The sequence below is a fragment of the Hypomesus nipponensis genome, chromosome 25 (genome assembly GCF_054491055.1).
Source record: "Hypomesus nipponensis isolate SF chromosome 25, ASM5449105v1, whole genome shotgun sequence".
NCBI lineage: Eukaryota > Metazoa > Chordata > Actinopteri > Osmeriformes > Osmeridae > Hypomesus > Hypomesus nipponensis.
In genome coordinates, this window is record NC_140385.1 from 137,392 (window position 1) to 150,766 (window position 13,375).

The 13,375-nt window shown below is 47.9% G+C and overlaps 1 protein-coding gene across 1 annotated transcript; it reads left to right on the forward strand.

Annotated features, from left to right (window-relative positions):
- Nucleotides 1-874: 874 nt before the first annotated feature.
- LOC146221505 (retinal guanylyl cyclase 2-like) lies at nt 875-9,910 on the forward strand. Its single transcript, XM_084691342.1, has 19 exons — nt 875-1,514; nt 1,653-1,951; nt 2,042-2,414; nt 2,502-2,577; nt 2,815-2,902; nt 3,051-3,167; nt 3,500-3,583; nt 4,037-4,213; nt 4,420-4,573; nt 5,070-5,213; nt 5,999-6,147; nt 6,250-6,413; nt 6,586-6,709; nt 6,942-7,010; nt 7,136-7,310; nt 7,508-7,606; nt 7,711-7,796; nt 7,899-7,984; nt 9,120-9,910. Exons 1-19 carry the CDS (start codon nt 875-877, stop codon nt 9,199-9,201), a joined length of 3,186 nt encoding a protein of 1,061 aa, XP_084547468.1. The 3' UTR covers nt 9,202-9,910.
- Nucleotides 9,911-13,375: the final 3,465 nt, after the last annotated feature.

Here is a 13,375-nt window from a genome sequence, read left to right on the forward strand (position 1 = left end):
CCATCCCCCATGTCTCCATCCCTCATGTCTCCATCCCTCATGTCTCCATGTCTCCATCCCTCATGTCTTCATGTCTCCATCCCTCATGACTCCATCCCTCACATCTCCATGTCTCCATCCCTCATGTCTCCATCCCTCATGTCTTCATCCCTCATGTGTCCATGTCTCCATCCCCATGTCTCCATGTCTCCATCCCTCATGTCTCCATCCCTCATGTCTTCATCCTTCATGTCTCCATCCCTCATGTCTCCATCCCTCATGTCTCCATGTCTCCATCCCCCATGTCTCCATGTCTCCATCCCTCATGTCTCCATCCCTCATGTCTCCATCCCTCATGTCTCCATCCCCCATGTCTCCATCCCCCATGTCTCCATCCCTCATGTCTCCATCCCTCATGTCTCCATCCCCCATGTCTCCATCCTTCATGTCTCCAGCCCCCATGTGTCCCGGTCTCCATCCCCATGTCTCCATCCCTCATGTCTCCATCCCTCATGTCTCCATCCCTCATGTCTCCATCCTTCATGTCTTCATCCTTCATGTCTCCATCCCCCATGTCTTCATCCCTCATGTCTCCATCCCTCATGTCTCCATCCCTCATGTCTTCATCCCTCATGTCTTCATCCCTCATGTCTCCATCCCTCATGTCTCCATCCCTCATGTCTCCATCACTCATGTCTTCATCCCTCATGTCTCCATCCCTCATGTCTCCATCCCTCATGTCTCCATCACTCATGTCTTCATCCCTCATGTCTCCATCCCTCATGTCTTCATCCCTCATGTCTCCATCCCTCATGTCTTCATCCCTCATGTCTCCATCCCTCATGTCTTCATCCCTCATGTCTCCATCCCTCATCTGTCCATCTCTCTTCCTCAGATGGTTTCCTTGATCATGAGCTTTCCCATTGGAATGCTGTTGCTATGGCTGTGGTTGCTCGGCGTCCCTGCAGTGTGGACGACCACCTACAAGATAGCTCTGGTGGGGCCATGGTCATGTGACCCTCTCTTCTCTCGTGCAATGCCGGGGGTGGCTGCTAACCTGGCATTGTCACGGTTACGTAAAGACCCCAGCCTGAACCGAGGGTACTGGTATGATGTCTCCGTGGTAACCGAGCCATGCAGCACCTCCCAGGCCCTCAAGCGATTGGCTGAACTAGAGGGGTACGGCCACGCCTTCTTGGGCCCCTTCAACCCTGCCCTCTGTTCTGCAGCCTCCCTATTGGCCAGCAACTGGAAGGCAGGGCTGGCTTCCCCAGGCTGCCTGGGTACTGATTGGCCGTCATTGGCGCCCGTCCCGCCCCCGCCCCGCCTTCTTTTTTCTGTCCTGAGGTTCTTCCGCTGGGCGCACGTGGGCGTGGTCTGCGCTTCCAGCGACCTATGGGAGGCCACCGGGCAGGAAGTGGCGTCCTCGCTGCGTGCCCTGGGTGTCCCCGTGGGCCCTGTGGTCACTATGGATACAGAGGGGGAGGGGCCCAGGCCCGCTCTCAAGACCATCAGGATGGCTGACAAGGTCAAAGGTCAGAAAAGGGTTCAAGAAAGAGAGAGGGTGTGTGAGAGTGTTTGAGAGGCTGAGTGTAAGAGAGAGTTTGTCAGTGTGTTGAAGAAAGTGTGAGTTTGTTCCCTACACTAACTCTCCATACCCTAACCCTCTGCAGTGGTGATCATGTGCATGAGCTCAGTTCTGATTGGAGGAGAGGAGCAGCGAGAGCTCCTATTGGCTGCGCTGGACATGGGCATGGTGTCTGATGGCTACGTCTTCCTGCCATATGACACCCTGCTATACGCACTGCCCTATCAGGACGCAGCCTTCCCTGTGCTAACCAATCACACGCGGCTGCGTCAGGCATACGACGCTGTGGTAACCGTCACCATGGACTCAGAGAGCAGCTTCCATGAGGCGTACCGCCAAGCCCAGCTCTCCCACCAGCTACGTAGCTCCGTCCCCGCCAGCGAGGTGGGTGGGGGGGGTGGGGTGGGTGGGTATGTGTATATGCGTGTTTGTGTGTTACATGTGTATGTGTGTGTCTGTGTGTGTGTGTGGCAGGTGTCTCCTCTGTTTGGGACCATCTACAACGCTGTCTACTTCATTGCTAAGGCAGTGGAGGAGCGTCGCCAGGCGGGCGGGGGCCGATGGGTAACGGGGGCGGAGCTCCCCCAGAGTGACGGAGGGTTTGAGTTCCAGGGCTTCAACCAGCCGGTAACAGGGGGGCGGGGTGGGGAGGGCATGCAGGCACGGTACGTGGTGCTGGACTCAGCTGGAGGAGACCGGCTCCGAGCCACACACAGCTTGGAGCCCACACACACACACGCCACCAGGGGGGGCCTCAGGCCCCTGCCACACTCCTTCCACTTCCCTGGGGGGAAACCCCCCTCCAGCAACTTCTGTTGGTTCAGCCCAGAAACAGCCTGCACTGATGGTCCGTACCACCTACACAGGGACAGGGGGTGGGGATGTGTGTGTGTAATGTGTAATGAATTTGTGTAATGTGTGTGTGTGTTTTCAGGTGTGAGCAGTGTAACTCTCTTCTTCCTCTTCATTCTGCTGTGTCTGTTTGGGGGAGCTGCCTGGTTCTACAAGAGGTGACACACACACACACACATCACAAAATAAACACACTCTTATAACGCACACTTACGATGAAGTGTACACATAATAATAAGCATGCACACATTATTATACTGAAAACCATCTTCTGCCTTTATCTGTCTAACCTGAACCCTGTCTGACCCTAACCCTGCCTGACCCCTAACCCTGTCTAACCCTAACCCTGTCTGACCCTAACCCTGTCTGACCCTAACCCTGTCTGACCCCCCCAGGCGTGGAGGGGCCGTAGCTGCTGTGAGCAGCAAGGTGGTGCTGACTCTGGATGACCTGGTCTTTATTAACACTCAAGTCAGCAGGAAGGTCAGTATGTCTTCATTCCAGTGTAAGAGTGTGTGTGTGTGTGTGTGTGTAGAAGTTGATGGAGGAGAGTGTGTGTGTGTGTAGAGGTTGATGGAGGAGAGTGTGTGTGTGTGTAGAGGTTGATGGAGGAGTGTGTGTGTGTGTGTAGAGGTTGATGGAGGAGAGCATGCTGCAGAGTCTCCTGGATGTGAAGACTCCCGTCTCTGTCTGTGGGCGGAGCTACATCCAGACCACTCCAGACAGCTCCAACATCGCCATGCTGGAGGTAACACACAGATGCTACCACATGTACTAAGATATATATACACACACAGACACACACCAAGATACACACACACTACCACACACACTAAGAAGCACACACACATGCTATGACACACAAAATACCACACACATGCTACCGCACACACTGACATACATACACTATCGCACACTAATGCTACCACACACTGACATACACACACGGTACCGCAGACATGCTAAGACACGCACTAAGATATCACCACATGCTAACATAGCCACACTAAAGGACACGTGACGACTCACACACTTTGAGAGGGTGTTGTGATAACTGATATGTTGGGGTGTTGTTGCCAGGGTGACAGGGTGTGGATAAAGAAATGTCCAAAAGGAGAAACAGTGCTGAGCATTGATCAGAACACCAAGACCTTGTTCAACCAGGTAATACACACACACCCTGGTCACCAGGAACACACACACATCCCCTGGTCAACCAGGTAATACACACACACCCTGGTCAACCAGCAACACACACACACCCTGGTCAACCAGGTAACACACACACATCCCCTGGTCAACCAGGTAACACACACACATCCCCTGGTCAACCAGGTAACACACACACATCCCCTGGTCAACCAGGTAACACACACACATCCCCTGGTCAACCAGGTAACACACACCCTGGTCAACCAGGTAACACACACATCCCCTGGTCAACCAGGTAACACACACCCTGGTCAACCAGGTAACACACACCCTGGTCAACCAGGTAACACACACCCTGGTCAACCAGGTAACACACACAGACACATCACACCATGGTCAACAAGGTAATACACACAGACACACACACCCTGTTCAACCAGGTAATACACACACACATGTGCCTAGATGAGAGAGATGCGTCATGAGAACCTGAACCTGTACCTGGGCCTGTTCCTGGACGGGGGGATTTTCGCCCTGGTGATGGAGCACTGCCCCCGGGGAAGCTTGTCCGACCTGCTGGCTGACCCGGAGCTCAGGCTGGACTGGATGTTCAAGTCCTCGCTGCTCACAGACCTCATCAAGGTCATCACACACCCCTTCTACCTAAACCTGCTGTTATACACATTTTGGACACTAAGTATGTTTGTGTGTGTATATGTGTGTGTACATGTGTGTGTATATGTGTGTGTACATGTGTGTGTATATGTGTGTGTACATGTGTGTGTACATGTGTGTGTATATGTGTGTGTACATGTGTGTGAATATGTTGTGTGTGTGTGTGTGTGCAGGGGATGAAGTTCCTGCACATGCGAGGGCTGAGTCACGGCCGTCTGAAGTCTCGTAACTGTGTGGTGGACGGACGCTTTGTTCTAAAGATCAGTGACTATGGTGTTCCCATGATCCTTCACTCTCAGAAACTCCTGCTGCCAGAAGAACCCCAAGGTGCCCCAGGAACAGTGTTCTAGAACTATAGAGCCCATCTGTAGAACTATAGAACACTTTCATGATTATAGAACCCATCTCTAGAAATATAGAACACGCCTCTAGAACTAGAAAATAATGTTCCATAACTATAGAATCCATCTGTAGAATCTTTCTAGAATTATATAGAATGATATAACGTATTTCTTCAATTAAACGCCGCCCTTTAAATAAACGCTGCACCAAAAATGAACATTGTGTAATAAATGCTGCGGCGTTTAATCGAAGAAATTTGGTGTGTGTGTATATGTGTGTGTGTGAATATATATATATATGTATGTTTATATGTATATTTGTGTGTGTATGTGCGTGTGTCTCTGTGTGTGTGTAAACGTTTACGTGTGTGTGTCTGTGCATGTGTGTATACATGTGGGTGTGTGTATACGTGTGTGTATATGTGTGTGTATATGTGTGTGTATATGTGTGTGTATATGTGTGTGTATATGTGTGTATGCAGACCTGCTGTGGACAGCTCCAGAGTTGCTGCGCTGCCCTCAGCAGGATGGCTCCTTCCAGGGAGACGTGTTCAGCTTTGCCATCATCACTCACGAGGTCATCTCACGCACCCCTCCCTATGCCTCCATGGACATGCCCGCACAAGGTCTGTCACCTCCACACTCATGTCCAACCTAGCCTCCACCCTCCCTATCACCTCCACCCTCACTATCACCTCCACCCTCACTATCACCTCCACCCTCACTATCATCTTAACCCTCACTATCACCTCCTCCCTCACTATCACCTCAACCCTCACTATCACCTCCACCCTCACTATCACCTCCACCCTCACTATCACCTCCACCCTCACTATCACCTCCTCCCTCACTATCACCTCCACCCTCACTATCACCTCCACCCTCACTATCATCTTAACCCTCACTATCACCTCAACCCTCACTATAACCTCCACCCTCCCTATCACCTCCTCCCTCACTATCACCTCCACCCTCACTATCACCTCAACCCTCACTATCACCTCCACCCTCACTATCACCTCCACCCTCACTATCACCTCCACCCTCACTATCACCTTCACTATCAAATCAACAATTATTTGTATAGCTCTTTTTACAAGCAATATCACAGACGACTTCACATACGCCCATAGAACTGCCCCTCAACCAACCTGAACCCTCAAGGAAGACAAGGAAAAACTCCCAGAAAAACTTACTACAGGAGACTATCGCCTCCACCATTACCCTCACTATCACCTCCACCCTCACCCCAACTATCACCTCAACTATCACATCTACTTTCACATCCATACTCACCTCCATCTTCACCTCCACCTTCATGAAGATGACACAACTCTTACTATGTTTATATGTGTCTGTTTGGTTGTGTGTGGGTTTCTGATTGTGTGTCTGTCTGGATGTGTGTGGGTAGAGATCGTTGACCGAGTTCGCTGCCCTCCCCCCCTATGTCGCCCGTGTGTGTCTCTGGATGAGGCCCCTCTGGAGTGTATCTCTCTCATGCAGCAGTGCTGGAGCGAAGACCCAGACAGCAGACCCAACTTCCAGGAGATATTCAAGCTGGTGAACACACATACTCATCCAGACACACATTAGACACTCTCACACACACAGTTATTATAAGAAAAGTATTTGATCGGTGTGTTTTGGCGTGCATGTGTGTAGTTCAAGAATGTGAGTCGAGGGAGGAAGACCAACATCATCGACTCCATGCTGAGGATGCTGGAGCAGTACTCCTCCAACCTGGAGGACCTGATCAGGGAGAGGACTGATGAGCTGGAGGTGGAGCGGGCCAAGACTGACAAGCTTGTGGGCCAGCTGCTCCCAAGGTAACCCTGACCCCCAATGCTCAATCCTAATCCAGAACCAGGTAACCCCTGACCCAGGTAACACCTGACTGTAAATCTGGTGCACACATTTCAACCCAGTGATCAGTCACAAAGTTAGGGTTAGGTATAGGGTTAACCCTAACCCTACGTTACTAACCCTTCCCCTGACCAGGTCTGTGGCCCTGGCCCTGAAGAAGGGAAAGACAGTCCGGCCGGAGCACTTCTCAGACTCCACGCTCTACTTCAGTGACATTGTGGGTTTTACCACCATCTCAGCCCTCAGCGAACCCATGGAGGCAAGAACCTAACCCAGCCCTGCTAGCTCAGCTAGCTCAGCAAACCCTTACCCTGGCCCAGCCGTGCTAGCTCAGCTAACCCAGTAAACCCTAAGCCTGACCCAGCCCTGCTAACCCTGCTAACTCAACTCTACTAACCCATCAATGCTATACCCTACTAGCCCAGCCATGCTAACTCAACCATCCTAACCCTGTTGGCTCAAACCTGCTAATCTTTGTCCTTTCTGTACAGGTGGTGGATCTGCTGAATGATCTCTACACCACATTTGATGCCATCATTGGTACCCATGATGTTTACAAGGTACACATGGACCCTTTTGAAAACAATACTCTACTGCAGAGGGGGTTGATAAGTGTGTATGTGTGCAGATGGAGATCACTGGAGTGTGTGTGCAGGTGAAAACTAACCGGAGTGTGTGTGTGCAGGTGGAGACGATAGGCGACGCCTACATGGTTGCGTCGGGTGTTCCCAACCCAAACGGTACCCGCCATGCAGCGGAGGTGTCCAACATGTCCCTAGACATTCTCCACTGCATCGGAGAATTCCGCATCAAGCACATGCCGGACGTCAAAGTCAAGATCCGCATCGGACTGCATTCTGGTACACCCTGACCTCCTCTCTGAACCATGAACACTCCTCTCTGAACCATAAACACTCCTCTCTGAACCATGAACCGTCCTCTTTGAACCATGAACCGTCCTCCCTTAACCCTTATTGAACATGTATGCATGTGGAATGTATGTGTATTTGTATGCATTTGGCATGTGTGTGTATGTATGTGTGTGTTCCATCCTCAGGTCCAGTCGTGGCAGGTGTTGTGGGTTTGACCATGCCCAGGTATTGTCTGTTTGGAGACACAGTTACCACTGCATCTCTCATGGAATCTTCTGGGCTACGTTAGTTTTAATATACCTCTCTTACACACACCCAATCATTCACCTTATGATGCTCATGTAGTCATCAGCATGTTATTAACGTAACTCATGATTGTGTGTTACAGCTTACAGAATCCACATAAGCTTGACCACCATGAAGATTCTAATGAGTCTCAAACAGGGATTCAAGGTTGAGACCAGAGTCACGCAGGTACACACAAACATTGAATTGTGTACATCCCCAAAAATACCAAATACATGCATTCTTAATGTTTGTTTGTGACACTACATGCATTCTTATTGTTTGTATCAGACAAAGGGTAACGAGGACACCTTTTGGCTGATGGGGAGAGATGGCTTCACCAAACCACTTCCCATCCCTCCTGACCTCACTCCAGGGTAAGTAATCACCAGGGATGTGTCCTCCAGGTTAGTACACACTAGAGATGTGTCCTCCAGGTTAGTACACACTAGAGACGTGTCCTCCAGGTTAGTACACACTAGAGACGTGTCCTCCAGGTTAGTACACACTAGAGATGTGTCCTCCAGGTTAGTACACACTAGAGATGTGTCCTCCAGGTTAGTACACACTAGAGATGTGTCCTCCAGGTTAGTACACACTAGGGATGTGTCCTCCAGGTTAGTACACACTAGAGATGTGTCCTCCAGGTTAGTACACACTAGAGATGTGTCCTCCAGGTTAGTACACACTAGGGATGTGTCCTCCAGGTTAGTACACACTAGAGATGTGTCCTCCAGGTTAGTACACACTAGAGATGTGTCCTCCAGGTTAGTACACACTAGGGATGTGTCCTCCAGGTTAGTACACACTAGGGATGTGTCCTCCAGGTTAGTACACACTAGAGATGTGTCCTCCAGGTTAGTACACACTAGGGATGTGTCCTCCAGGTTAGTACACACTAGAGATGTGTCCTCCAGGTTAGTACACACTAGAGATGTGTCCTCCAGGTTAGTACACACTAGGGATGTGTCCTCCAGGTTAGTACACACTAGAGATGTGTCCTCCAGGTTAGTACACACTAGAGATGTGTCCTCCAGGTTAGTACACACTAGGGATGTGTCCTCCAGGTTAGTACACACTAGGGATGTGTCCTCCAGGTTAGTACACACTAGAGATGTGTCCTCCAGGTTAGTACACACTAGAGATGTGTCCTCCAGGTTAGTACACACGTGCTAACCTGTGTCCAGACCCACTTACAGTAAGTACAGGGACATTCCCCCTCGAGGCAAGTAGGGTGAAGTGCCTTGCCCAAGGACACAACACCATTTGGCACGGCAACCTTCTGATTAATAGTCCGATTCCCTAACCGCTCAGCCATCTGACCCCCTCTGTCCCCACACTAGGGATGTGTCCCCTTCATACACATTTATCATTCCGTTGACTGAACATCATACAACACCAGACAAGAAATGTAACTTAAAAATGATGAGTACATCAAAGAGATGGTCTGCTGCAAATTGTCTGAGGCATTATGTATGATGGGAAAACACAGAGATGTTCCTCCTCCCCCAGTGCCAGGAACCATGGCATCTGCCTGGAGGAGATTCCAATGGAACGCAGGCAACGCTTCCTGGACAGACAGAAGAAGAAATAGACTCAGAATCCTCCTGCCTTCTGCTCCTCAACAGCATGGAAACAACAAGGGGAGGAGATGATACAACCTACCTGTCACACTAAACCATCTCAGATAGAAGTTATAGGGATGTATGAGAAGCCCTAACTCAAACTAAGTTCCCATAAGAATTGTATCCCCTTTGTAAAGTCAACTGTTTATTATGTGAACTATAATCCAGAAGAAGAAAAAAATAATGAAGTTATGTATAATTATACCCCACCTACTTATGAAAAGCTGAAATTATTGAGAATTCTATTAGTATGCATGCACCTCTCTAAATTAAATAGTTATTTCCAAATTTGAATGGTCTGGCTGGAAAGGGAGGACATTTGTCAAATGGTCCATTTAAATCTGGGTTTGGATTGAAGAGGTCTGGTTAAGTGTCTGGGTACGGATTGATGGTTCAAATCTGTCAGTGTCCTACTCATCAGGTGGCTTGCACCTCAGTGTGCCAGTGCCTAACCTCTTTATCCCCCTCCATCTCCTCTTCTATGTCCTACTCATCAGGTGGCTTGCACCTCAGTGTGCCAGTGCCTAACCTCTTTATCCCCCTCCATCTCCTCTTCTAGGCTCCTCCCCCTTCCTGGATATGCAGTGTTGCTTGAAAGTTTGTGAACCCTCCAGACATGGTCATTGTATTTGTACAAAAATGTAAAATAACCTTATTAAATGTACATCCAAACACCAATTTGTGAAGCAGATTTTCCAAATAATGGACACAAACAAAGACAAATTATGTACTTTCATTATTTATTGAACAAAAGTGGTTTATCCCACTAAAACCGAAAATGTGACAGTCCTTATGCAGCCATTACTTCAACCAAACATCTTCTGTAACCACTGACCAGTCTTTTGCATCTGCTGTTGGGGATTTTTGCCCACTCCTCCTTGCAGTTGAGAGAGGTTGGAGGGACATCTGGCATATACCACCCGCTTCAGGTCTAGCCACAACGTTTCTATTGGATCGAAGTCCGGATTTTGACTAGGCCAATCCAGACTACAAATCCTCTTTCTTTTAATCCATTCCTTGGTAGTTTTGCTGGTATGCTTTTGGCCATTGTCTTGTTACAGAACCCAATTTTGCCCCAGCTTCAACTCCTTGACTGATGGCCGGAGATTCTGATCAAGAATTTGTTGATAGGCCTGAGATTTCATGTTTCCCTGGATAATATGGAGTCATCCAGGTCCGGACGCAGAAAAGCAGCCCCAGACCGTCACATTTCCACCACCGTGCTTCACTGTTGGGAGGAGGTTCTTTGCTTGGTATGCAGTGTTGGCTTTTCTCCAAACAAATCGTTTTATTTTGGACAGAGAATGGACTTCCAGAAGGCCTCTGGATTGTCCAAGTGCTTCCTTCTTGCAACCCCCCCATGAATGTCATGTCTATTCAATTTTCATCTGATTTTAGACGCATGCACATTAACCCCAGATGCTGCCAGAGAAGTCTCCAACTCTTTAGAGGAGATGTGTGGAGTGGCTTTTACCTGATTTATTATTCTTCTGATTGTTAAAAAAAAGGAAAAAAGATTCTGAAATTGAATTAGATCACGTCATCCAATCTTAGTTTTGATCTGGATCAAACCATCAATATGTGTTGTTCAAAACATTTGAGTAGAATTGGGATACCTTTAACAATAAGAACAATAAGAGCATGTAGTTAGACAAGTTACAATTAAACAGCAAGAACCTCAAAAGTGCAAGAGGGTACCTATGGAAAAAGCAAGCAACAATAGTATATTTCACAGCGAGTACAATAATGTTAAGACAGTTACAACAAACCAACAACAGCAACAAGTCTCTCAATAAGAGTCATTGTGATCCTGGAGGAATCAGGTCCAGCCAATCATTCCTATGTGCCGTTGTACTCCCAGAACAAGTGCGTCATAAGCCTTTTCTTGAAGGTGGGGAGACAGTCAGTGTCTCTGATGGAGGTGGGGAGTTGATTCCACCACTGGGGGGCCAGACAGGAGAAGAGCTTGTGCTGGTACCGGGCGCTCTTGAGCGGTGGGACCACCAGACGGTTGTCAGAAGAAGACCGTAGGTGGCGGGTGGGGGTGTAAGGCTGGAGGAGAGACTTGATGTAGTCGGGTGCAGTTCCGTTCACCGCTCGGAAGGTCAGTACCAGAGTCTTGAATCTGATACGGGCCATGATGGGAAGCCAGCGGAGGGAGAAGAGGACCAGACGGGCTGCCGCTTTCTGAATCCTCTGGAGAGGGCGAGGTGCGCATGCTGGGAGACTGGCGAACAGTGAGTAGTCCAACTTTGAGAGGACAAGTGCTTAGACTAGCAGCTGGGTGGAATGCTCAGACAGGTATCGATTCCATCTGAAACACTGCCGGTGACAATGTTGTTACAATAACTTGTTTCATAGGGGGTTCAGCTTGTTTCAAAGGGGGTTCTTAATGAATTATGCAATATGAGTAGGCTAAAAGCTTGCAAATATCACTAGAAGTGAAAAACGTGAGATATTGTACCCTCTCTAGTTTATTGTACATTTAACCTTTTTCAGATTTTGAAACACATCTTCGAAATATTCACATTGTATTTGTGAGAATGTATATTTGTTTTCAATTGTTTGTGGGTCAGATGATGGCTCTGACTGTTTTGATTGTTTTATTTTACCTTTTGTGTCTTCAAATCAAAACACTTGAAAGTGACCCCATGCTGGCTATTGAACCTGTTCTTTACTTGGCTAGCCTACTACACTGGCCTACATTGTTATACGTAGTCTCATTTACAACACTGGGAATCCGGATTTGGTCATCTTGAAAAGTTTGTATCTGGATCAGGGTGATCCAATCTAATGTTGCTTTGAAAAACCAGTACAAAAGTCAAATGGATTACCTGACCCTGGATGACAAAACATGGGATTTCAAAATCCAGATAATTCTAATCTAGATTAAATTTTTTGAACAACTGGCCCTTGGCGATGGTTTTATAGCTTTCCCCAGACTGATGGGCTGTCAGTACCATCTTCCTGATGTCCTCCGATATCTCCTTTCCTCTCTGCATTGTTGATTTGTGTGGGTACACCTTTTTTACACGTATTTCAGATTCCACAAGGGTTACAGCTTGTTTCGTCTTTGGTCCTTGCCGCCAGCTGTCTTGTGTTACCCCGCTGATTACCCTGTCTATTAAATGCCCATTCTGGGTGCAGGGGCCTCATGTAGAAATGTTGCGTAAGCACGAAAAGCTTGCGTACGCTGGTTTTCATGCACACAGTGTGATGTATAAAATGTAACTTGACGTGAGAATGTGCGGGCTGTCCGCAAAGTCTTGTCTGGCTCTGTAACATTGTGAATTCTAACTGAAAAATGCCAAAACTCACCAAACATTACAAAATAAAGTTTCCACTACAGTTTTTCTCATACGTCTATGACGTTGACTATTCAAAAAAACATAATTACCTCCGCTAATAAAAGTTTGATATTTGATGCGGATGATTCACATCAAAATGCCGAAACCCAAAACGGGAAATGCTATTAACTGTTTAATCCACTACCACTTAATAACTTGAGGGTGTCAAACAAACATCAAAATCACTCAGGAAACGCATGTCACCCTCAGTATATAGTTAATATTGCACACAGCATGGATTATTTACCACAGATGAAATATATACTCGCTGTGTTAGTGATGGGCATTCCGGCTCTTTTTTGTGAGCCGGCTCGTTTAACTCAGTTCACTGAAAAGAGCCGGCTCTTTTGGCTTCCAAATGGCTCTTAAAAAAATACATATTTTAACTATGACTTTGACTATGATAGGTGTGAAAACTGTTCAAATTAAATGATTAAATAAAATCATAAGCTCAAGGACAGGGGTGACGAGTGTGGACCAGAGGCCAACCAACACCAATGACAAACCTGCATGTGGGTGTGGACCAGAGGCCAACCAACACTAATGAAAAACCTGCATGTGGCTGCTTCATTTCTCAGGTGGTCTGACCTTCTTGAAGACAACCAACATTCCAGAAACCTCTACCTGTAATCCTAGAAGACCGTAGCTGTTCTAAAAGACTGCAGATGCTCTAGAAGACTGAAGATGTTCTATAACAAAGATACAATAAAATACCCATGAGCACTGTTGCTGCTGAAAATGTATTTTGGTTGTTGTCCTGTGTTATCAGAATGCCCAAGGCACATGGACAATAACA

Bases quoted from the DNA above. Each gene is read 5' to 3' on its own strand.
- LOC146221505 (XM_084691342.1), top strand. From the start codon at position 875: ATGGTTTCCTTGATCATGAGCTTTCCCATTGGAATGCTGTTGCTATGG. The intron at 4,574-5,069 runs GTGCCCCAGGAA...GTGTGTATGCAG, and splicing joins GCTGCCAGAAGAACCCCAAG to ACCTGCTGTGGACAGCTCCA. The intron at 6,148-6,249 runs GTGAACACACAT...GCATGTGTGTAG, and splicing joins TCCAGGAGATATTCAAGCTG to TTCAAGAATGTGAGTCGAGG.